Below are 25631 nucleotides of genomic sequence, written 5' to 3' on the forward strand. Positions count from 1 at the left end.
CTCTGCTGACTGATTAAACATGTGTAAAGGACATACCCACAGTCACTCACAGTGATGTTTATAGAGCGTCTGTAGGTCAGTTTCTATTATCTGGGTGTGTTTGGTGATTCGATTCTGCCCTTCCCACTACCGAACTGAGCGCTTCATTCCCCTCTTCCCTTTCCTCCTCTAGCGCGGCCTTGAATCCTGCGAGTGGAGTGGGCAGAGGAACACACTTTGAGGGTCTTCTCTCCCGACCCTCACATATTAATACACGTGGTTTTCACTTGACAAAGGACTGGACCAAGGTTTCTGCAGCTGCAACTTACATTCCGAATAAACAAACAGACCATTACAACGAACAAACAAAAGCAGGCCTCTCTCTCTCGCGTCCCACAGACCAACCACCTTCCCGATCACATCCTTTAAGGTGTTCCTCTGATAATCTTCCGGCTCCAGTTCAGAGCCTAGCCAGTCATAAAGTCCCTACTTCAGGAACGCCGCCCAATCAGAGAGTCCTCACCTGCAGAAGGTGAGGCCTGGGTCTCCGTAAGCGACAGTCTCCTGGCCCAATCAGGGGCGGATTGGGCTTGGAAAGGCTCCAATCCGCCTTACGGGGAGTAGTGGGCGGGGCTGCACCTGGCGACGGTGAATCACTCAGAGGAGCGGCGGCTCCCTCCACCAATCGGAAAGTGCAGAGGAGCGGCGCCGACCAATCGGGCGTGAAGGGAAGGGCCGGGCTGGGCTCAACCTGGCGTCTGGAGTTTAGTCCCCGCGCTGCTGTGGGCGAAGCTGGTGTCTCTTTCTAGGGTCGCAGTGACTGCTGTCGCATCGGGATCTTGATCGTGATGGGTACAAAGGCGAAAGTCGGCAGTACAGAGTTGCTTCTCTTTACGTCGATGATCCTGTGTAAGTTCCCGGAGTTTTCGGAGTAATCTGTGCGTCTGATCGGAGGTTGGAGGGAGGCGCTCCCCACACCTCTGGCTCCCGAAAGGGGAGGGGTTCTGAAATCAGTCCGCCTCACCCTCCTAGTCCTCTTTTCCACCCTAGACTCGTCCCTCTTTTTTCCCTTCCCCCTTCCTCTGGTGAGTGGCTGGCTCCCCTCCCCCACATTTATGAATAAGGATCCCCTCTTACATCCACCTGGAGGGAGTTGCCTCTTCCGCACTTTTACCAAAAATAACGCGGAAAGGTTGGTTCACCTTTCCTCCATTCTCACTTACTGGTGAGTGCTGGTGGCTTCGGGGGCGCTGCCTAGCCGGGATCAAGCATCTGGGAAGGGCCATCCTGCCCCTCCAACATCCGCAAACCATCCGAGATCAGTCGAGAGCCTCACGTCCTCTGACTTTCTTGGGATGTTTTGCTCCTGAAGGGTCCTCAGAGAAAATCTAATGGAGGTCGACTGGAGTGGAAGTCCCTTTCCCTGGTTGTTGCTGAAGTGTCTTTTTAGCTTTTCCCGAACCTCTAGGTTGCATGGTTGCTCCAGGAAAAGTGTCCAGTTGTAAAACCTTTTTTTTGGAAGGAAATACATAAAATTGAAATCTAAAATTTCTTAGCACAGCATTCAAAGTTCCTTTCTAGCGTAACTTACTTCAGGAGTCCTTGATAAATGTTGTTGACTGAGAGACCATTCCCAGGGGAAGGTCCTGTTTTTTGGTTGGCTGGTTCCTTCTCGGAGCCAGAACTCTGCCCTCCCCCCTGGCCATGTTTGAGAGTTTTTGTTGCCTTTGTACACTCCCTTTCCTGTGGAACAATGAGTCTCCCTTGCTGGGCAGGCCTCTGTCTATAGTTGTGCTTGTGCCTGACTGAGTTTATGGTTTGTGCCTTAGTCTACCCGTGTCAGCACCTGTATCCTTACCTGATTCTTGAGCGTCTGTGTGTGCTACTGTGAATAGTTGTGTCGGCAGGGGGTCTGTAAGAATCTCCATTTCCTCCTCAAGATCCCTATTTAAGGAAATGTAGAAGAGATGAACAATTAAGACCAATATTGGTGGTTACAAGATAATTCACTTTGCTTAGTGTGAAGGGTGCCCTTAGACAGATGGATTGACTTCTTTGTTTCTCATCACAAAAACATTAACCCTTGGGATGGACTGGACCAGTAACAAATCAGTTCCTCCCTCCCTCTATTGTACAGATCAGGAAACAGGTACAAAGAGGGGAAATGACTTGATAAGACTGACCAAAGGACCTGGGACTGGAACCAAAGTCTCCTGACTCACTTCTCCTTTTTCTACCCCGGGGCCCACCTCAGGCACCCTGTGACACAGGAACCAGCATATCAAAACATCAGTTTGGGATACTGCTCCAGAGTCCACCTTTTTCAATTTTTCTTTTTCACTAGATTCTTTCTTTTCTCACTCCTCCCTTTCATTCTACTCTTCCATTTCCTGCTTTCTTCAATTTCCATTCTTTCCCTCCCATTCTTCTCCATTTACTTGTCTGTATCTTAGAACTGCTAGTGACACCCACAGTCATTTTCTTGTTGGGTGTGGTGCTCAGTAGTAAACACTTTGCCAACCCTGTCAACCCTCGTACTCATCCCCCCACCTCCCAACCTAGAAATTTCTGAGTCAGTAAGTGTATTTGTGACAGTATTTGTCAGGCTTATAAGACTCCTAGAACTGCATCCTTCTCCCTTTTCCTCTTTCCCCCTCATTTTCTAGAATAACCCCACAATATATTGTCACAGATTGACACTGAAAGCCTTGTGATATCACCCTTCTGAGCTTGGGGATGCCCTCTAGTCTGCTCAGGGAATCAATAAACAGTGGTTTAGAGGGAACTTGAGATGATATTGTATTAGCTTGACAGGGCGATGGATCCTGGGAAGTAACATGTCCAGGAGATGGAGGAACTGACCTTGTCACATGTAAATAGGGCTAGACCTGGGAGATGCTATTTGATTAGCACAGTGAGAATGGAAATAACAACCAGGCCACCCCCCACCTGGGCTCTCGCTTGACTTTCTGGCTTATTTGTGATCATAGTCTAGTAACTCAGTCTTTTCATCTATAATACAAGAGTATTACAGGAGTAATAATACTTGTTCTAACCTCATCCTGTGGCTCAACTGGGATAATAGCTGCATGACATCCATGAAAGCGATTATTAGTGGGCAGCTCTTACCCCACTTTGGATTTTGTGAGGGTGAAAGAATGCTGCCCATAGTAGAGCAGGTCAGAGAAAGCAGGGAGGGATCCTGCTAGATTCCAAATGGCTAGAGTGAAAAAGTAGGGGCTTTCTTGCCTGGCAGGTCTGTCCTCTGCCCTTGGGATATTGGAAGCTTATATAGGATGCCTGCATGTCCTTGCTCCTCACCTGGACTCTGTCATCAGGAAGGAAGAAAAAAAGATCAAGTAGTGGCCCTACCCCTGCCTGGGGAATCTAGTGGAGAAGAAGGCCTGAACCTGCTGGGACAGGGTTAGAGAATAAACACTGGGAGAACTGGGCCTGGGAAAAGAAAAACTGGTGACCAGCAATACTAGCGTCCCTCCCCCTAGAGAGCCTGTGCTTAAAAAAAGTTTCCAGCTATCTCCTAGGCAGGAAGAGGCATTTCTGTTTAGCAAGATGGTATGTGTCAGCTGTGACCGCAGGGGAAGTGGAAACCTGGTTGGAAGCCTGGGGTTTGCACACACACCCGTTCATGAAGTGTCTGCACTGAGGCATTTCAGTAGGGAGAAAATGCTGCCCTGTGCCTGTCTGGGTCAGCCTGGGAGTCTGGCTGTTTCATATCGATATTTTGGACTCAAGCCTTTCTAGCTCTCCTGTTCAGGGTTAGACTCACCTCAAACTGTAGATTGGTGAGTCACTCCTTTCCCCTCCCTCTTCAGGGGGTTCTCCCAGGAAAGAATTGTTCCCTCGAAACCAGAACCTAGAAACTAGTGACGCCACAAGATGAAACAAGGAAGTGAGTGGTAGTGGAATTCCAGTGTCTTATTAGTTTTTCTCTCCTTGCTCCAGAACACTTTCCCCTTATGACATTTCTCTTCAGTTTCCTGTGATCTGGGCTTGCCCTGGTATCTCCAGCCTAGTTTTAGCTCGGGGTGGAGCTGCTGTAATTAAAAAACCAAACAACAATGTTTGTCTGTTTAGAAGAGATTAATACATTAACGTGGTTCGAGAATCAAAATAATATTAAACAAGTGGGGTTATCACTCCCACCTGGTTCACACCTCCCCTAGTTTCCTGTGTATTTTTCCAGTGGTTTGTTATACAAATATCAGTATATATAAATATATATTGCTTTCTTTTCCCTTTCCTGACACAAAAGGAGGCACCCTCTATACATTGTATTCCATCCTGTATCTTGTTTATTTCATTTGATATGCCCTGGAGTTCTTTTCATATTGTTGGTGTGGCCTTGGCTGTTAGAATATTCCACCCCTCTCCCCACCTCCTCCCCAAGTCCTCTGGTTTAAGAGGTATCTATTCTGTGGATTCAGAAGAGCTGACACTCCTGCTCAAGGACAGATTTAAAAGCTACAAACATTTTATGTGAGAGATTAGGAAAAAAATTGGGCTTGTTTTCTGTTAGCATTGAGGGGAGACCTTGGGGATCTCTAAACTCAGCCCAGCTTCCTCTCTAGAGGTTCAGGAAAGCGCTGGATGGCCGCTTGTCAAATGTAACTGGAAGAGGTTTCAGTGTTGTCAGAGGGTTGTGAGAAGTAAAGTGAGTGGATACAACACACTGGGGTTTTCCAGGCATTGAAAACTCAGAGTTCATCTGCCTGGGACTCCCTGATAAGCAGGGTTTCTGTCCAAAGTCCGCCTGGTGTCATTCGTTTTACAGTGTGGGGGTCAGATGGGAGGAAGCAGCTGGCTGGCCAGAAGTCTGATGCCAGGCCCTTGGAGTGAGCCCTGGGTAGGCAGGCACAGCCTGCTCTGTAATGAGTAGGTGGGTGGGGGAGGAGAGCCGAGCTGGTAGAACTGGAAATTCTGCTGAGAGAGGGTTGGAGGGAGCAATGGAGTGAAAGCTTTCCTGTCCTGCAGAGCCATCAGCACTCTCCGCTGTACTCAGAGGGCTGTGTCAGTTGACCCACGTCATTGAAAGTACAGCCAAGCCTGACTGTTTAGACTTAGCCCAGCCAGTCTTTGGCTCACACAGCTTTCCTCTTGCCCACGCATTCCTTATCTGTCCCACCTCAACCCCCAGGAGTGAGTTCAGTCTCTACAGGGTGAGTGGTGGGAAGGAAAGAGCAAACCGGGGGTGGAAGCCCTGGGTCCAGGTTCTAATTGCACTATAATGTCAGATTCAATTGTTAATCCAACAAGCATTGGTGTTTACTATGTTCTGAGCACTGTGCTGAGATTAGGGATTAAAAAATGAATGACCTCTGCTATTAAGAAACTCTAAGGGCAGTCAGGTATTTGTAACCATTAGCCAACAGCTGAAAACTGTGAGCATGCTGTATCTGGGGGCTTTCTGAGGCTTTGGCTTATTCTGAGGCTGGTGGGTCCTGTGAGGCTCATCTGCTTAGAGGGGAAGTTTGGATGAATTCTTAGAGAAAACCAGAGACTGGCTGGCTGGCTTCCTGGCTTCCCTCCTTTTCCTTCCTTCCTTTGTTTGTTTGTTTTTACATGGATCAAAACAAACTCATTGCATGAAAACACCTTAAGGAAAATTCTAATTATTAACAGGATTGCATACTGAGACCAAAGTTTTCTTAATAAAGAAGTAGAAGGAAGTAGCTTTTCTGTTGTGGGTTTGACCTGTGTTTACAGGGACAGGTTGGCGGGTTGGGTTCTGTCAGATATCTGGATGCCTCCACCCTCTGTGACCACCTTATTAACACAGCACTGCTTTGGTGGCAAAGCACAGCTCTAAGAACAGGGGAGGATACAACTGTATCTCGTTTTCTCTGTTTCTAAGGAACTATAGACATGTATTTACTAAGTAGAATACAGAGCACCATGCGTCAGGGGCTGTCATCGAAGTACAGAATGTTTGGGGAACATAGAATTACTTTTCAAAATGATAAATTCCTTATTAAGAAATGATAGATATTCAATGCAGAAAATCGGAAAACAGAGGGATATAGAGAAAATAAAATCACATCCCATCCTGTTCTCTAGAGATAACAGTGATTGCTGGCTTTATTCTAATCTTTCCTCTATGATTAATATGTGGTGTAGCTGACCTGTGCAAAATATATTGGAAAACAATGAAATGGCTGTTTGATGCCATTGACTTTTCCTTAAGCCTTGGCCCTGTGGGCAGATATTCGTTTAGGTCACACCAGCTCAACAGAAATCCATACATACCAGTGTTTAAACCAAGTTGTGTACTAAACTGCTTTGAGCTATGGCCAGTTTGTCAGATTAGGTAGGAATTCCAGTGGCAAAAAACAAAACTGTGTTATAGAGCCCTTCTCATTTAGATTATTAATGGCTGAATATCAGTTTTAAATGAAATGGGTGACTACCTCCATGACAGAGAGGACAGGAACATTAATGTTCTATGATGGTAGCGTATTATTGCAAATCATGGCCATATATGTATTTTTTTTTCTTTCTTTCTTTTTTTTTTTTGAGCAAACAGTGCTTTAAATAAAATCCATTCTACAGTATTATACTGTATGACTATCCTGTAATTTACTTAATTGTTCACTTTTTGCTGAGCATTTTTTTTTTCTTTGCTGTATAACATTAAATTGTTCTTGAATATACATCTTTAAGCTTACCTTTGATTATTTTCTTAGGTTATATTCCTAGAAGTTGGAGAGAGATTAATTTTGACTGGGGAAAGGTATAATGGATTGAGGGACGCTGGCCCAGAATCTTGAAGGGTGAATGGTGTTTCCCGGCTTCTCTGCTGGAGACACTGTGTAGTACAGTAGTTTTGGAGACTCAGAATCAGGCAGACTTGGGTTAAGATTCCCACCTCGTTTGCAGCTGAGTGATTTGGGGCAACTATGAAAAAGCCTTGGTATTCTCATCTATAAAGTGGGATGGTAACAATAATACTTGCCTTCCAGGGTTGTTTTCTTTCTCCTCGAAACATTTTTCATGAGACAATCCAATGCATGTGTTCACATTTCTTCCTGCCTTTTTTCTCTCCTTGAAATTTATCAGACTCATATACAGGATCTTGATTGTAATCTCCTGTTTCTTACTCATCTGTTATTTCATTTTACCTTCAAAGTTTTATTTCATTCTCCTGTGCTTCCTGGTGTGTTCTTGTTACTCTTGATCATTCTTCCTTTGTTTTTGCCTTTGCTTTTGCTTCCTCTTTCTGGCTATGTTTTATTTTTCTTTGCTTCTTGTGATCTGATTTTTTTTTTTCCTTTCCTTTTTAACTCCCATTTCCTACTCTTTTTTCTTTAACTTAAAATATTTTAATACATACTTGGCCATTACACAAATGTAGAAAACATAGAAACATAGAAAAGTTGCCTGTATTCTCACCTCTCAGATAATACGTACTGTCAAGGGTTTGGAATCTATTCTTAGAGATACCTTTACGTGTATCCTAGGATTATTTTTCTGAATAAATTGATCTACCTTAACCTTTGGCATGGCAATATGGTTAGTTTTATTTGTTTGTTTTTATTTTTACTTAGTTGTATAATTTATTGTACCGTGGAGCCAGGTTACCTGGTTAGAATCCTAGCTCTACCTTCTACTAGCTTTGAGACCTTGAGCAAATTACTTATTTCTGTGCTCCAATTAATGCATATATAAGGTGGGAGCAATAATAAAATTTATTTCATAGCATTGTTACAAGGATTTAATGGAACCTGTAAAGGGCTCAAAAGAGTATCTGGTGCATAGTATTCAAGAAATATTAGCTGCTATTATCTTATTATTCACGCTTTTTTTTTTATTTATTTGGTCATGCTCAGTAACATGTGTCTAGAATTTGGATATAATTAATTAAATCTTTCAGTGGACAAACCTTGCAGAGGTCTTGTTTAGTTTTGTTGGGCTTCCCTGATGACTCAGTAGTAAAGAATCCACCTGGCAGTTCGGGAGACCCAGCTTTGACCTCTGGTCTGGGAAGATCCTACATGCTGTGGGGCAGCTAAGCCCAGGGGCCACAGCTGCTGAGCCTGAGCCCTCGAGCCTGTGCTCCGCAAAGTGGCCCCTGCCCACCGAGACTAGAAAACAGCCTGTGCAGCAATGAAGACCCAGCACAGTCAAAAGTCAACAAAATTATATATTTATAAAAGGATGGGATAGAGGTTCCCTAGGGTCCCTTCCAAAAAAAATTTCTGTTGGTTTTTTAAAAAAAATATTTTATGGAGGTATATTTTGCATATAACATTTTAGTTTCAGATGTACAAAATAATAATATAACAATTATACTGAAGAATGATCACCACAATAAATGTACATCTGTCATCATATATAGTTATGGAATGTTTTTTCCTTGTGATAGAATTTTAAGATTTACTCTCTTCAGTTCAGTTCAGTCGCTCAGTCATGTCCGACTCTTTGCGACCCCATGAATCGCAGCACGCCAGGCCTCCCTGTCCATCACCAACTCCCGGAGTTCACTCAGACTCACATCCATCGGGTCAGTGATGCCATCCAGCCATCTCATCCTTTGTTGTCCCCTTCTCCTCCTGCCCCTAATCCCTCCTAGCATCTGAGTCTTTTCCAATGAGACAACTCTTCGCATGAGGTGGCCAAAGTACTGGAGTTTCAGCTTTAGCATCATTCCTTCCAAAGAAATCCCAGGGCTGATCTCCTTCAGAATGGACTGGTTGGATCTCCTTGCAGTCCAAGGGACTCTCAAGAGTCTTCTCCAACACCACAGTTCAAAAGCATCAATTCTTCTGCGTTCAGCTTTCTTCACAGTCCAACTCTCGCATCCATACATGACCACTGGAAAAACCATAGCCTTGACTAGATGGACCTTTGTTGGCAAAGTAATGTCTCTGCTTTTGAATATGCTATCTAGGTTGGTCATAACTTTCCTTCCAAGGAGTAAGTGTCTTAATTTCATGGCTGCAGTCCCCATCTGCAGTGATTTTGGAGCCCCCCAAAATAAAGTCTGACACTGTTTCCACTGTTTCCCCATCTATTTCCCATGAAGTGGTGGGACCAGATGCCATGATCTTCGTTTTCTGGATGTTGAGCTTGAAGCCAACTTTTTCAATCTCCACTTTCACTTTCATCAAGAGGCTTTTTAGTTCCTCTTACTTTCTGCCATAAGTGTGGTGTCATCTGCATATCTTAGCAACTTCTAAATATGCAGTATAGCATTATTCACTATAGTTACCATGTTGTGCATCATATCCCCATGACTTAGTTATTTTCTAACTGAAAGTTAGTAACCTTTTGATCCTCTTCACTCATTTTTGCCCCCCACCCTCTCCTTGCCTCTGGCAAGCACCCAATCTGTTTTCTGTGTCTGAGCTTGGAGTTTTTTTGTTTGTTTCTGATCCCATATATAAGTAACATCATATGGTATTTGGACTTTGTCTGATTGACTTAATTCACTTCACATAATGCCCTTAAAGTCCATCCCTGTTGTCACAAATGGCAAGATTTCGTTCTTTTTAATGACTCAGTGATATTCCATTGTATATTATGTGTGCACTGAAGCCTCGGCTAACTCTGTGCTGGCCCCAGTGTGAAGGGAAAAAGGGGATGTCTGTATTGGAAGCAAGTGCCGCTGAGACTCACACGAGGTCTGTGAGTGTGGGAGCCTGGATTCCAGCTCAAGAGTTGTGTGGAGGGTAAGGGATCCTTAGCCTTTGAGTCTTTGCAGGACTGGGCAGAAATTGGGGGCAGAGACTGAGAGGAAAACAACTGTCAGGAAGGTAACTTGCATCTTGTTTTCTCCTTAGATTTGTTGTTAGTTGCTAAGTCATGTCTGATTCTTGCGACCCTGTGGACTGTAGCCCATCAGGCTCCTCTGTCCATGGATTCTTAAGCAAGAACAACTGGAGTGGGTTGCTGTTTCCTACTCCAGGGGATCTTCCCAACCGAGGGGTCAAAGCTGCGTCTCTTGCTTCTTCTGCATCTCCTGCAGGCGGACTCTTCTTTGCCACCTGGGTAGAGAGAGCCCCAGATCATGTGATACTTCTACATTTAATGTTTTGAAGAACCCCATACTGTTTTCTATCATGGCTGTATCAATTTACAGTCCCACCAACATGAAGTTTGCATGAGGGTTCCCTTTTCTCCATGTCTTCACCAGCATTCATTGTTTCTCGTCTTTTCTGGGGTTGGGGAGCTTGTGGAATCTTAGTTCTTTGATCAGGAATCAAACCCATGCCCCCTGCAGTGGAAGCAAAGATCTCTAACTACTGGACCACCAGTAAATCTCCTATTTCTTTTTTGATAATAGCCATTCTAACAAGTGTGAGGTGTTATCTCATTATGGTTTTTGATTTACATTCCCTGATAATTAATGATGTTGAGCATCTTTTCATATACCTGTTGGCCATCTTCCTTGGAAGACATACCTGTCTTCCTTGGAAAAATGTCTATGCAGATCCTCTTGACAGTTTTTAAAATAGATTGGTTAGGTGTGGTTTGTTTGTTTTTTTTTTTTAACTATGATTTGTATGCATTCTTTATACATTTTAGGTATTAATCCTTTATCAGTTAAGTGAGTTGCAAATATTTTATCCCATTCTCTACGTTGCGTTTTTAGCTTTTTTTTTTTTAACAAATTAAAATTTTATTTATTTGCTTAGGCATGCTGTGTGGTATGTGGGATCTTAGTTCCTGGACCAGGGATCAAGCCCTTACCTCCTGTCTTAGAAGCGTGAGTCTTACACTGTAGGCAAGACCCACCTTTTCCTTTTGTTGGTGGTTGCCTTTGCTGTGCAGCATGTTGATTCTTTCACTGTTCATGTCATCATGCATACTTGAGTCAAGGCTATAGTGACTGGGGATTCAACCAGAATGCCATTGCTGATGTCCAATTTGAACCTTTGTATTGGTCTGCTTGGGACGCCATAACAAAATACCAAAGACTAGGTAGCTTGAACAACACTAATTTATTTTCTCACAGTTCTGGAGCCCAGAAGTCCAAGATCACAGTGCTGGTAGGGATGGCTCCCTCTGAAACCTCTCTTTGGCTTACAGTGGCCAAGCTCTTGCTGCCTCTTCACCTGGTCATTGCCTCTATGGCATGAGCATGCTTAGTGTCTCTTTGTAGAACACCACCAATCAGATTGGATTAGGGCATGTCCTAAGGGCCTCATTTTAACAATTATATCATCCTTAAATGGCTTGTCTCCAAATACAGTTACTTTCTGAAGTTATGGCTTTCGTATATGAATTTTGAGGGAATACAATTCAATCCTTAAACCCCAGAAACCATTTTGAAGATTTGGCAGAAAGAGCAATGATCTAGCCAGGTGTCTCCTCAGATGACTTGGGCTTGGGCTTACTTGGGTTGCTTTTGTGATCATGAAAGAAATAGGTTTTGTTGTTTGTTTAACAACTGGTTGTCAATATTTAGAAAAATGTTAATTTAAGCTTCTGCAATGGTGATTTCAACCTTGACTCTTAGCTCCATACTGATGGAAGAGATCTGCTTGGCAATCTCAGGACTGTGCAGGTCATTGAGTTGTGTATGGATCCTCATCTGGAATCAGTCTCAAATATTAGAACTTTCACCACAAGGAGAAAGTTTTTTCCTTGTAGTTATTCTCAGGGTTTTGGTAGGCATCCGAACCCGTTCTTACACTTTGAGATTCTTTCCCTTTGGGGCTCTGATCAGGTCAGTACATACCTTCTCCAAAGACTTAACGTTGCAGCTGGTGGGGGTGATTTTAATCCTATGAATTGTCAGCTCTGGCTCCACAGGAGTCTTTCTGTATCTTCAAAAGCCATGACTGTGGCTGTGGGGCTTCCTGCAGGCTAGTTCCTTGGCAGGACTTGGCGAGAGCAAGCAGTGAGTCAGGGAGCTGGAGCAGGTAACTCCAGGCTCTGCTGCAGCAGCAGCTGAGTTTTCCTCAAAGAGCTGGGGGTGTTTTAAATGGATTTACATCTTTTGTCCATTTCCCCACATTTTAGACCTTGCATTAGAAAACCTTCTGGCACTTCTTCCACTTTTGGCTCTGCACACTTCTGCATGCGGGAAACCAGCGTCTACCATTGTGCAGGCAGATACCTACAGCTTTAAAGCTAGTGTTTTGAATCAAGTTTTTTTTGGGGGGTGGGGGTGTGCCTCATCTGTCAATTTGAAAAATGGTCTTATCTTAACAAGTAGACGTTATAGTGAATGATTTGCTCTGACCTGATTTGTTAAGGTTCTGTGTTGTTCAATGTCAATTTGTACTAATTTGTACTTATGCTAAGTGATGAGAAAGAATGATAGATTAACATAAGTTCCTGCTCCTTTGGGAGTTTACTGCTTGATAGGGGAGACCTACAGGCACATAGATGATGTCATTATAATATGGGAAGTACTTTGACAGTGTTTTGCATGGTGTAGTGCAAGCCTAGGAAGGAGACGGAGGAAGGATTGGGAGTGGGCTAAGTCATTTTCCAGAAAATAATGTGGATGAATATCTGCTGGCCAGATGAAGAAAGAGGGGAAAGGGTATTCCGCATGGCCAGAATAGCATGAGCAAAAGCAGAGGTTGTGAAACTCTTTGCTGGGAATTTTAAGTAGTTTTGTATTGCTGGGGGGTAAATTGCAAGAGTAGAGAGGGTGATGAAGATGATAAACTTATCACCAGGTTGGGTTTTACTAGAACTATTGCCTGGCTGAAAAATTTGAATTTTATATTACAGGCAATGTGGAATCACTGGAAGCTTGAAGCAAGTGTGAGATCTGGACTTTCCAGAAGGCTGTATAGTGTAGCCCAGTCTCTGGAACTGGACTGCTCTGGTTTGAATCTGTAGCTCTGGGCCTCAGTTTCCCCATGTAGAAAAGAGATGATAATAACAGTATCATCCAACTCCTAAGGTTGTTGTAGGGGTTAAATGGTAGTCCATGTAATGTGCTCATAGCAGTGCCTGGCATATAGTGTGTGCTCAATAAATGTTAACTCTTTCTCCATCAGTGGGGTGGAGGATGGATGCGAGTGGGCCAAGATTAAACAAGGCAGAGAAAACAACTGAAAGACTAAATGCAATTCTCCAGGTGATGATTTTGAGTTCTGGTGCTGGAGAAGATTCTTGAGAGTCCCTTGGATTGCAAGGAGATCAAACCAGTCAATCCTAAAGGAAATCAATCCTGAATATTCATTGGAAGAACTGGGGTTGAAGCTGAAGCTCCAATACTTTGCCACCTGATATGAAGAGCAGACTCCTTGGAAAAGACCCTGATGCTGGGAAAGATTGAGGGCAAGAGGAGAAGGGAACGACGGAGCGTAAGATGATTTGATGGCATTATCAACTCAATGGACGTGAGTCTGAGCAAACTCCAAGAGCTAGTGAAGGACAGGGAAGCCTGGCGTGCTGCCGTTGGTGGAGTTGCAGAGTCAGAGCACAACTTAGTGACGAACAACGAACAACAGATGGTGATGGTACTAAAAAATTTGGGGAGGTTTGGGAGATGACATTGTAGTGCTTGGTGCTTGATTGACTAGAATGAAGGAAAGATGGTGATGACTTAAAAGTGGACTAGTCAGCAGGATCAAACATCTTACCAAGAGCACAGAAGGTAACTGAAAAAGCAAATACTGGATATTTTAATTCTAAGGCTATCTTAATGTTTTAGAAATTGGGATGTGACTTACAGCCAATATAAGTCTATTGTATATATTTAATTTCCCCCCAAGAAGTTTTTACTAAACCAGTGTTTTATCTTATAATCAGGGTATCTTAAAATTGAGGAATACAATGATTGGTGCCCTTAGTAAAAGCAATTTTAATTTCAGGTTGAGAGCCAAAGATGTACTGAAGTAGGCTGAGCAGTGAACACGTATGTTGGGTTGCAAACAGTATGTGTAGACTACTTCTTTAAGAAATTTGGAGAAGAAGGGAGGAAAAAATTGTAACCTGAGAGGGGTGCAAGATTAAGTGAGGGTTTTTTGTACAGAAAGGCACCAAAAATCTATTGATACCTTTGACTCTGTAACTTTTCTTGTTGTGAACTTAAGGGTAAATTACACATCACAATGGAAAAGGTGAAATTTTCTTCTGTTGTGGTTTACCATGTTAATTATCAATAGTAGGACATTTGTATGTATGTACATTATGCCAAGTATACTCAGATGGTAACGAATCTGCCTGCAATGTGGGAGACCCAGATTTGATCCCTGGGTTGAGAAGATCCCCTGGAGAAGGGAATGGCTACTAACTCCAATATTCTTGCCTGGAAAATTCCATGGTCAGAGAAGCCTGGCAGGCCATAGTCCATGGGGTCACAAAGATTTGGCATGACTGAGAGACTAACACACATACAGTATGCCAAATATAGGTCCAAGGTTAAATGCAAAAGGGAGGTTGTGATGCGGTAAGGGAAAATATAAAATAGATGAGGAGAATGGGTGTGGAAATTGTGGATGTTGTGACGTAGCTGGGATGTGATGAGGGAAAGCCCTCAACTCTGCTGGTCTGTACATGGTGGTTCTAGAAAAGAGTCAGTCTTCCTAAGGCTAAGTCACGGTGATAGAGGAGAGATGGTTTGGTGGGCTGGAATGTAAGCATTTTTTCAGAAGTATTTACATTTACTTATATACCTTACTTTGAAGTCAGAAAAAGAAGTGTGTACAGAAGGACCTATGGGCAGATGATAATGATAATAAGGCATCATACCTATTAGGTGCTTCCTGTTGGTCAGACACTCTTATAAGCCCTTTATTTGTAGTAACTTGTTTAACTCTCAACAACAGCCCTTTGATATTGAAACTGTTATTATCCCCATTTTGCAAATGGGCAAACTGAGGTTCAAAGTGGCTTGCCCAGGTCACACAAATTATAAGTAACAGAGCTGGGATTTGAATGCAGGCAGGCTGGTTCCAGAGGCTTGTTCTGGAATGAGAAAGGGACCATGGATCAGGATGACTGGGGTGTCCTGCGGTCACTAGGAAGGAAGGACACGGTGGCTGGACTTGACTCATGGTGCAATATGCACGCAGTCACAGTAGAACTCTGAGCACTGCAGTCAGGTCATGGGGAAGTCATCAGCAGTGCCTGCATCAGAGGAGGGTGGGAGGGCCAGGAGGTAAAGGGCCCTGTATTTTAAATAAGAGAAGAGAAGCCTGGACTAGGTAATAGCAGTCAGACTTCATGAGAAGGGGAAGATGCCTGTTGTCCAGTGTGTTTGTGAATCTATGTGGTGGTGTCATTCCTGAGCATGGTCTAGATCTGATGACCTGAGAGGACGCAAAAAAGAACTTTGGCTAAAGTTAGAAGTAAGGCAGAAATAACCGTGGAATTCATATGCTGTGGTTTATTTATCTGTCTTCTTTTAGGTGGCCTTTTATTTCAAGGGCTAGTTTTTAGCTTAATTAGAAGCTGTTCTTTATTTGGGTGGTGTCATAGGTTGGCTTCTCGGGAAGCCGACTCTGAGATGTCAATTACTGTCCTAAGACATTTAGGAGGGAGTGCTCTTGGGATCCACACCTATGGAAAGGAAACCGGATTGGGCAGAGGGAGAAGTTGAGCTGCACTCTAGTCCCAACAAGGCCTCAGCCTTCTGCACAGGGAACTTTGAAGCAGAAAGATCCCTTCATTGTGCTTTATATGTCCTCCCCACACCCCACTTTTTTTTTTTTATCACATGGCATGTGCCATCTTAGTTCCCTGACCAGGGATTGAACCCGCTTCCCCTGCATTGGAAGCACAGTGTCTTAACCACTGGACCACCAGGGAAGTCCCCAAAAGTCAGTTCTTGCTGGTTTTCCCTCTCTATTTCTGGCCACAGGACTGGCTGGATCTCGGTTCCCCACTCACGTATTGAATCCAAGCTACAGCAGTGGAAGTCCAGAATCCTAACCCCCGCTCCTCTCGATCAGGCATTGGATGCTGGTACCCTGACCCTGTTCTGCCTGGTAGGAGGCATGCCCCTGGGCAAGTGTTCTGGTTACCCTCAGAGAGGGATGACAGCAGCAGGCTTTCTTCTGGGAGTAGTCCCGCAACCAAGACGAATCTTGCATTCCTGAAGAGAGATCTGGTTTTGAGTATCTCAGTGCACATCACAGGTAGCAAATTGTAAAATTTGAGAATCTTAAAAAAAAAACACCCAAAATTCCCATCATCAAAGCAGAGAAAGTTGACTTGGGCAAAAAATCAAAACATTTCATTATCAGCATCCTTGATGAGAGCTGAGTCAGAGAACTCCCATGTCCTCAGATTTCAATTTAGTAAAGGTTATTTGCTTTATTTCTGTGTCTGTTGTTACACTTGATTATAGATTTGACTTTGAAATGTAGTGCCAAATATACAGACACAAAATAATATGATTAGAAGTGATTTAGAGATAAAATGGACCTGACTTTTAAAAGAATCATATTTTAGTACAGTTTCCTTCCATTAAGGCGTGTGTACTCAGTCGTGTCTGACTCTTTGAGACCCCATGGACTGTAGCCCTCCAGGCTCCTCTGTTCATGCGATTTCCTAGGCTAGAATACTGGAGTGGGTTGCCACTCCAGTATTTGCCTCCTTGAGCGGCTCTTCTTAACCCTGGGTTCGAACCCGTGTCTTCTGCATTGGCAGGCAGATTCTTCACCACTGAGCTACCTGGGAAGCACTGCCTCCGTTAAACCAGTGGCTTTTCTGAAAAGCAGCATGATGTATAAAATATGGTATAATAAGGGAGGAAAGCAGGGATAGGAGTAACCTGTATGCTAATCAGAGCTCTGTCATTTCCTAGCTATAAAACCTGGGATCTTCCACTTACCCTTTTAGACATTCAATTTTTTCATCTATAAAATGGGAGAGAGAATACTTAGCCTGGCTAATTCACTGTGGTTGTATCAAATTGAAATAAATTACATAAAAATCCTCTCTAAATATTTAAGCCAGAAAAGAAAGGAAGAAAGAAAGAGGGACTTTCTTGGTGGTACAATGGATAAGAATCCTCCTGCCAAGAGAGGGGACATGGATTTGATCCCTGATCTGGAAAGATTCCAAATGTGGTGGAGCAACTGAGCCCGTGTGCCCCAACTACTGAGCCTGTGCTCTAGAGTCTGTGCTGCACATCAAGAGAGGCCACTGTAACCAGGACCTGTGCACTGCACAATGAAGGATGGCCCGAAGCCATAGCAATTAGAGAATCCGCATGCAGCAACAAAGACTCAGCACAACCAAATATAAATAAATTTATTATAAAAAAAGAGAAAGAAACAAGAAAAAGAACCTAGAGGATTTCACAGAATATCTAGTTCAAACCCTTCATGTTTCAGATGAGAAAAGGGAGCCTCAGGGGTCAAGAGACTATATTCAGTAATCAGTTCAGTTCAGTTGCTCAGTTGTGTCCAACTCCCTGCAGCTCCATGGACTGCAGCATGCTAGCCTCCCTGTCCGTCACCAACTCCTGGAGCTTCCTCAAACTCATGTCCATCGAGTCAGTGATGCCATCCAACCATCTCATCCTCTGTCGTGCCCTTCTCCCCTTGCCTTCAATCTTTCTCAGCATCAGGGTCTTTTCCAATGAGTCTGTTCTTCGCATCAGGTGGCCAAAGTATTGGAGTTTCAGCTTCAGCATCCGTCCTTCCAATGAATATTCAGGACTGATTCCTTTAGGATTGACTGGTTGGATCTCCTTGCAGTCCAAGGGATTCTCAAGAGTCTTCTCCAACACCACAGTTCAAAAGAATCAATTCTTCAAGCACTCAGCTTTCTTTTAAGATCCAACTCTCACATCCATACATGACTACTGGAAAAACCATAGGTTTGACTAGACGGCCTTTGTTGGCAAAGTAATGTCTCTGTTTCTTAATAAGCTATCTAGGTTGGTCCTAGCTTTTCTTCCAAGGAGCAAGTGTCTTTTAATTCCATGGCTGCAGTCACCATCTGCAGTGACTTTGGAGCCCCCCAAAATAAAGTCTGACACTGTTTTCACTGTTTCCCCATCTATTTGCTATGAGGTGATGGGACCAGATGCCATGATCTAAGTTTTCTGAATGTTGAATTTTAAGCCTTCTTCTTTGCTTTCTGCCATAAAGGTGGTGTCATCTGCATATCTGAGGTTATTGAGATTTCTCCCGGCAATCTTGATTTCAGCTTATGCTTCAACCAGCCCGGCATTTCTTGTGATATACTCTGCATATAAGCTAAATAAGCAGGGTGACAATACACAGCCTTGAAGTACTCCTTTCTCAATTTGGAACCAGTCTGTTGTTCCATGTCCGTATCTAACTGTTGCTTCCTGACCTGCATACAGATTTCTCAGGAGGTAGGTCAGGTGGTCTGGTAGTCCCATCTCTTTAAGAATTTTCCAGTTTATTGTGATCCACAGAGTCAAAGGCTTTGGCATAGTCAATAAAGCAGAAGTAGATGTTTTTCTGGAACTCTCTTGCTTTTTCGATGATTCAACGGATGTTGGCAGTTTTATCTCTGGTTCCTCTACCTTTTCTAAATTCATCTTGAACATCTGGAAGTTCATGGTTCATGTACTGTTGAAGCCTGGCTTGGAGAATTTTGAGCATTACTTCACTAGTGTGTGAGATGAGTGCAATTGTGCAGTAGTTTGAGCATTCTTTGGCATTGCCTTTCTTTGGGACTGGGATGAAAACTGACCTTTTCCAGTCCTGTGGCTGCTGCTGAGTTTTCCAAACTTGCTGGCATGTTGAGTGCAGTACTTTCACAGCATCATCTTTTAGGATTTGAAATAGCTCAATTGGAATTCCATCACCTCCACTAGCTTTGTTCGTAGTGATGTTTCCTAAGGCCCACTTGACTTCACATTCCAGGATGTCTGGCTCTCCATTGTGGTGTGATAACACCATTGTGGTTATCTGAGTCAGGAAGATCTTTTTTGCATAGTTCTTCTGTGTATTCTTGCCACCTCTTCTTAATGTCTTCTGCTTCTGTTAGGTCCATACCATTTCTGTCCTTTATTGTACCCATCTTTGTATGACATGTTCCCTTGGTATCTATAATTTTCTTGAAGAGATCTCTAGTCTTTCCCATTCTATTGTTTTCCTCTATATCTTTGCATTGATCACTGAGGAAGGCATTCTTATCTCTTCTTGCTATTCTTTGGAACTCTGCATTCAAATGGGTATATCTTTCCTTTTCTCCTTTGCCTTTAGCTTCTCTTCTTTTCTCAGCTATTTGTAAGGCCTCCTCAGACAACCATTTTGCCTTCTTGCATTTCTTTTTCTTGGGGATGGTCTTGATCCCTGCCTCCTGTACAATGTCGTGAATCTCCATCCATACTTCTTCAGGCACTCTGTCTATCAGATCTAATCTTTTGAATCTATTTGTCATTTTCACTGTATAATCATAAAGGGTTTGATTTAGGTCATACCTGAATGGTTTAGTGGTTTTCCCTACTTTCTTCAATTTAAGTCTGAATTTGGCAATAAGGAGTTCATGATCTGAGCCACAGTCAGCTCCTGGTCTTGTTTTTGCTGACTGTATAGAGCTTCTCCATCCTTGGCTGCAAATAATATAATCAATCTGATTTCGATATTGACCATCTGGTGATATCCATGTGTAGAGTCCTCTCTTGTGTTATTGGAAGAGGGTGTTTGCTTACAACCAGTGTGTTCTCTTGGCAAAACTCTATTAGCCTTTGCCCTGCTTCATTTTGTACTCCAAGGCAAACTTACCTGTTACTCCAGGTATCTCTTGATTTCCTACTTTTGCATACTCAGTTATATGAGTAATTTAATAAAGGAAAAATATACTTGCATTGAACAGATGTGCTTGCATTTATCTAAGAAAGACAGGATTTTGACTAAAACATCTTTCTTCAGTTTGGGCTTGGAAAGCATAATTGAGAGTAACTCTGCAAGTGCAGGCTGGTGACTGTATCACCATCCCAGAGTCCTGTGCTGGCGCTTGTTTTGGAGTGTCAGCCCCTCCTGTGAACCTGCTGCCTCTCTCCCACCATGTTATTTATTAGCCTGTCTCTCACCTCCTCTCTCAACCCCACCACACACACCACCTTTTCTTTCCCTTTTCCTTTGGGCAGAAGTGAAAGTGAAGTTGCTCAGTCGTGTCCAACTTTGCAACCCTATGGACTGTAGCCCACCAGGGTCCTCTGACTGTGGGATTTTCCAAGGAATAATACTGGAGTGGGTTGCCATTTCCTTCTCCAGGGGATCTTCCCAACCCAGTGATTGAGATTCTATTGAGGTAATCTGAGCCCAGTTCTGGTCCAGAACCAGCTGTGTGATCTTAGACACGTTTCTTTACTTTATTTCCTTGTGTAAAACTGGGATGATACTTGTCCTGCTGATCTGTCTTTCTTGTTTCAAGGATCAAACGAAGTAATGTATGTGAAAACACCTTAAAAAGCACAAAATGCCCTCAAAATGCCGAGTATTATTACCCTATTACTGCCTCTTCCTTTCTTTCCCGTCTTTGCCTCCAGCTTTCTGGCTTCCTGCCAGGATTGTCTGACGAGTGACAACAATTATTTGCTGAGAAGCTTTCTCTGAACTCTGAAATGTCATTTGGGAAACTGTTCTTGGACTGGTAGGAACTAATTAGATTATTGATAGTCACAGAGGGAAATTTTTTTTTTTAATGAAGGACATTGCCTTAGAAATAAATGTTTTATTTCCATTGATTAAACAAGTATTGGCCTGCAGTTTAGCAAAAAGCATTTGAAGAAGATGGTGAGAGGGTGTGAAATCTGAGAGGAGTTTGGATCTCTTGAATCCCTTGACCTTGAGATCTCAGCACAGAGGGTCCCGGCTCCAGATGCTCCATCAGCTGGGACTGCTCTTCCCTCTCCATGGCATTTCTCTGTCCACTCCTGATGGACCTACCTCTCTTCTTCTCAGGCTCCCTGGCATTGGGCAGGGGTGCGGTGCAAACCTATGAACCGGTAGTCAGAGTTCCTGAGAATAACCGTGAGTTGGGAGGTGCTGTGGGGGATGGTGGGGGCTGGGGTGAGAGGGAGGTGAGCAGGGGCAGACCTCTGGGGAATATCCAACCCACGTGGTGCTTTGGGTCCATTTACTCCTGCTCCTTCCTCCAACTCACCTGGATTCTGCCTGCAGCTGCCAAGCTGTCCTGCTCCTACTCGGGCTTCTCCTCGCCGCGTGTGGAGTGGAAGTTTACCCATGGTGATATCAGAGGTCTCGTTTGCTATAACAACAAAATCACAGGTGAGTCGCTCCATCTCCTTGCTGACTGCCTACTTGTAGAGGGATTGGTTGTGCTTGGATTCCAGGGGAGGGGGGCACCTTGGGGCTCAAGTCTCCAGGGCCTTCCCATCGCCCTTGCTGGTGGGAGGAAGAGAGCCCCTGTGTCTTGGGTGCTGCCGTCATCAGCTTCTCTCAGCTCTCCAGCTCACTCTTCCCCTGCTTCCTCTCCCCTGGCAGCTTCCTATGAGAACCGAGTGACCTTTTCGGATACTGGCATCACCTTCCATTCTGTGACCCGGAAAGACACGGGGATGTATACTTGTATGGTCTCTGATGAGGGCGGCAATACCTACGGGGAGGTCACTGTCCAGCTCATCGTGCTCGGTACGTGCCGCAGGTCTTCTGTGTGGGTTTGCAGTCGGTTGCTTCCCTAAACCCTTAGCAGACTCTGCTAAGCTTCAGAGCTCACTAATAGTGAGCATGCTCATGGCAGGTTGCAGGTGGGGCAGGGAGGAGGGTATTCAGAGTCCTGGTGCTGACAGAGAGTGATAAGCACCTGGTTAGGGGAAACTAAGGGCACAGTAAGGACAGAGGGTTAGAGCTGATGGATGGGGGTGCCTGCTACTGTGCCTGCAGGCAGCCCTCCCACCCTTGTGACCAGTGCCTTCTCTCCCTCTCCAGTGCCTCCATCCAAGCCTACAATCAACGTCCCCTCCTCTGTTACCATTGGAACCCGAGCTGTGCTGACCTGCTCAGAGAAAGATGGCTCCCCGCCGTCTGAATACAAGTGGTTCAAGGATGGAGTAGAGATGCCTCTGGAACCCAAGAGCAACCGTGCCTTCAGCAACTCTTCCTATACACTGAACCAGAAGACAGGGGAGTTGGTACGGATGTGTGTGTGTGTTAGTTACTCAGTCATGACCGACTCTTCGTGACCCCATGGACTGTAGCCTGCCAGGCTCCTTTGTCCATGGAGTTCTCCAGGCAAGAATACTGGAGTGGATTGCCATTTCCCTCTGCAGGGGATCTCCCCGACCCAGGGATCAAACCTGGGTCTCCTGCACTGCAGGCAGTGCAGGTGGGGTTGGGGTAAAAGGTGTGAGTGATGGGGTGCAGGCTTATAGAAGCTCTGAAGGTGGGGAAAAAGCAAGCAGCAAGGTAACTTTGGCATGAGGGTCAGGAGACATAAAAGAGAGCTAAGTGGCTTCTTCAAGCAGGAAGCCAATTCGTTTTCTGCCCGCTAGATCTTTGATCCCGTGTCGGCCTCTGACACTGGAGATTTCACCTGTGTGGCACAGAATGGCTATGCGTCCCCCGTGAAGTCAGACACCGTGCACATGGATGCTGGTGAGTGAGGGTGTGGCTGGAGCTTGCGCTCAGACCTGGGGTGCGGATTGGGGTCTGCTTTCCGTCCTGGCTTTGGTGGTGCTGTCCGTGCCGTGAAGGCGTATTCAGGCGCCTGACCTCTCCCTTGTGTCCCATAGTGGAGCTCAATGTTGGGGGCATCGTGGCAGCTGTCCTTGTAACACTCATTCTCCTGGGAGCCTTGATTTTTGGCATCTGGTTCGCCTATAGCCGAGGCTACTTTGACAGTGAGTATTTGCCCTCAAAGGTGGATCCTCCCTGCTTCGGGGCCTGATTCTTGAGTGCCACCTGAGTGCCGACCTGGTACTGAGCCTTTGTGTGCTGCGTTACCTCCCGGGAAGCATGGCTCACCCGTGTCTCAGGACCACACACTGGGTTCCCCATCTTCCGGTGCCATGCTGTCTTCTACTCTGCTGACACTCATGGTCCCATTTCTTGTCTTTCAGGAGCAAAGAAAGGGTGAGTGAGCTGCTGTCCAGGGGCTCTCTGAGGTTGAGAACGTGTTTGTGAATGGTTTGAAGCTGAAATGTGCCCAGGGGAAGAGGTTGGAGGGGAGACGACCAGCCTGGTAGGGAGAACATCTGGATTCCTACCATGGTCCACTGCGGTCCTGTGCTTGTCCTTTCTCCCTCCACCCAAACCTGCCTACCAAGAGCTCCATGTGTCCATGAAGTTCTCAGTCCTGACATCTAACGTTAATGAGCGGAGGTTAAGGAGAGGGATGGCGGGGGCGAGGCGGGTGCTGAGTGTCTCCATCTTCTGGCTTGTCTTTAGGACCTCCAATAAGAAGGTAATTTACAGCCAGCCCAGTGCTCGAAGTGACGTGAGTATGCCTGCCCTGGGATGAGGAGGGCCCCCTGGCTGGAGTCGGGGGTTTCCAGCCCATGTTCACATGTATTCTGGGGATTATCTAGCAGCTAGAGAAGACTGACGAGAGCTGACTTGGATGTTTTATTTCTCCAGGGGGAGTTCAGACAGACCTCGTCATTCTTGGTGTGACCCTGGTCCGGCTTCTCTCCTGTCCTCAGTGCTTGCCTTACTCAGGTGCTACCAGACTCTGGCCCCTGAAGTCTGTAGTTTCACAGGATGCCTTATGTGTCTTCGAGCCCCCTCAGGGGCCCCCACTTTTATCTTAGGTTGTGTTTTATAATAATTTCAGCAATGTGCACCTTCCTGCCTCCCTTCCTTTCCCACCACTGCTGAGTGGCCTGGGACTTGTTTCAAACCTTCTTGTCTCAGCCCTACAAGGGATCAGAGAGAAGTCCTGACTGATGCCTGCTGACCACAAGTAGACCACAAGAGCAGTGGGGTACTCACTGCCCCCTGCATGTAGTGGTTCTCAGATAGGAATCTGGAGTCTGGTTTCTTGACTCCTTCCTGCCGTGCTGAGGCCTGGTGCAGCTGTTCTAGAGTGGGGGCTGGAGACTGGAGCAGCTGGAATGGTTGTTTGGAAATGGTGTCGAGTCTCTGCCACCTCTGCAGGCCACTTTCTTCTGTCTTCCATGGGAAGTGCCACTGGGATCCTCCTGCACCATCCTCTTCCCGAACACAATCAGACTGACAACTGTGTCTGTAGGGAAAACAAGACGCTGATCTGCAGAAAAGAAAGCTGGAGTGGGTAGCTCAAGCTATCACCCTTCTCTTGGTTGGAACAACTTGACCTGCCCTTTTAAGATATGTCTGCAGGGTTATGGAAATTTGTGTAGCAGTCAGTTCTGCTGAGCGTGTGAGAGTGTGTGTGTGTGTGTGTGGTCTTAGCCCTATGTTGAAATCTAATGTTCCAGAGTCCTCTTGCGGTAGGAGGCGAGCACCTGGCTGAAGTGATGCTGTGCTCCAGGTTCTACTTGATCTGACTCACCCAGTGAAAGAAGACCACCCTCCCACCTCTGCCAACCTAGATGCGCTAGTACACTTCCCAGAGGCTACAGGAAAAGCTGCTCCAGGGCCTGAGGCAGGATTTCTCAAATCCTTTGGAGAACCACTTCTTTACTAGTAGTTTAAAGTAGTACTACTACTTTATTTAGAGGATAGGCGTAAGTGAGAGCAGGAGTGAGTGGGGTAGGCACGCCGGGCCCTGCTTTCCTCATCCCATCTGGACCCTTCTTTGCCCTTGAATCTGTTTCTCCCTTTACCCCAGTAGTCTATTTATTAACTAGCAAGAGGGCAAATAAGGGATCTTCTAGGATTGATTTTGCTAATTTTGTGGAGGAGACTGAGCACCATTTGACCATATTCTGTACCCTTATCTGACTAACAGTTCCTCCCAGAACTGAGTTTTCTTTTCATCCAGGGTCCAGAAGGAAAAACAAAAAACAAATCATATTGTCACGCACCAATAAAAAATAAGCTTTCCAGATGGAAATAAAATCTAATTAAGCAATGAAAGTAGAGATTGTGAAACGGTTCAGTAAGAATGAAAATATCAAAGTATGTTTCAGCTTCCTGGTTGGGAGACAGGGTGGGAAGGAGTAAAGGGAGTAAAGGGCACAGGGAGGCAGAGGTGAATCATTGCTCTTGCAAGTCTGGAGCAAATGGTTCCTCACTCCCTAAGTCACTTGAGGAGTATGAGTCAGTAATTACCAGCCTTGGAATTTACTTCTCCAGCTAACAACAGCCCCTTTGAGTTGGAAAACACCTCATCTGCTTTCATTTTAGAATGTTAAAACTAATTTTTGTAATAAATGTTTATTTTTCACATTGAGTTTGTTTAAATCCTGAAGTTCTAGCTTTAAAGAATTGGAACTCCCAGAGTGACTTCGACATTCAATTATCTTCCCTGTAGTATTTAAGAGATCAGGGATATCCTTCTACAGAATCTGGTGGTTAGATTTCAGTTTAACTTACCATTGGAAAAGGAAATGGCAACCCACTCCAGTATTCTTGCTTGGAAAATCCCACGGATGGAGGAGCCTGGCAGGCTACAGTCCATGGGGTTGCAAAGAGTCAGACACGACTGAGCCACTTCATTTTCACTTTAACTTACCATTAGACTGTACTTGAATGGTAATGTTTCAAATGAATATAATCTATATTAAAAGGAGACTTGGTGTTGGAGAACAGGGTGATTCTGTAGAGATTCGTGTTTTAGACATGGACCCAACCTGATTAGAGATAAAATGATTGAACATTAAGGATATGTTTGTTGTCCCTGTGTTAATA

The 25631-nt window shown here is 44.7% G+C and overlaps 1 protein-coding gene across 5 annotated transcripts; it reads left to right on the forward strand.

Annotated features, from left to right (window-relative positions):
• The first annotated feature begins 735 nt into the window (after positions 1 to 735).
• On the forward strand, positions 736 to 25173 carry F11R (F11 receptor). 5 transcript variants are annotated; one of them, XM_055587375.1, is made up of 11 exons: positions 736 to 888; positions 20802 to 20870; positions 21021 to 21128; positions 21345 to 21491; positions 21789 to 21991; positions 22352 to 22454; positions 22592 to 22699; positions 22919 to 22931; positions 23247 to 23295; positions 23436 to 23516; positions 24257 to 25173. In XM_055587375.1, exons 1-10 carry the CDS (start codon positions 828 to 830, stop codon positions 23469 to 23471), a joined length of 897 nt encoding a protein of 298 aa, XP_055443350.1. In that variant the 5' UTR covers positions 736 to 827; the 3' UTR covers positions 23472 to 23516; positions 24257 to 25173. The 5 variants fall into 5 exon arrangements, 3 of the variants coding, with proteins under 3 accessions (XP_055443350.1, XP_055443349.1, XP_055443352.1); XR_008716423.1 differs by having other exon boundaries at positions 22919 to 23040; positions 23436 to 25173; XR_008716424.1 differs by lacking the exon at positions 23436 to 23516 and having other exon boundaries at positions 22919 to 23040; positions 23247 to 23262.
• Positions 25174 to 25631: the final 458 nt, after the last annotated feature.

The sequence above is a fragment of the Bubalus kerabau genome, chromosome 6, assembly GCF_029407905.1.
Source record: "Bubalus kerabau isolate K-KA32 ecotype Philippines breed swamp buffalo chromosome 6, PCC_UOA_SB_1v2, whole genome shotgun sequence".
Lineage (NCBI taxonomy): Eukaryota > Metazoa > Chordata > Mammalia > Artiodactyla > Bovidae > Bubalus > Bubalus kerabau.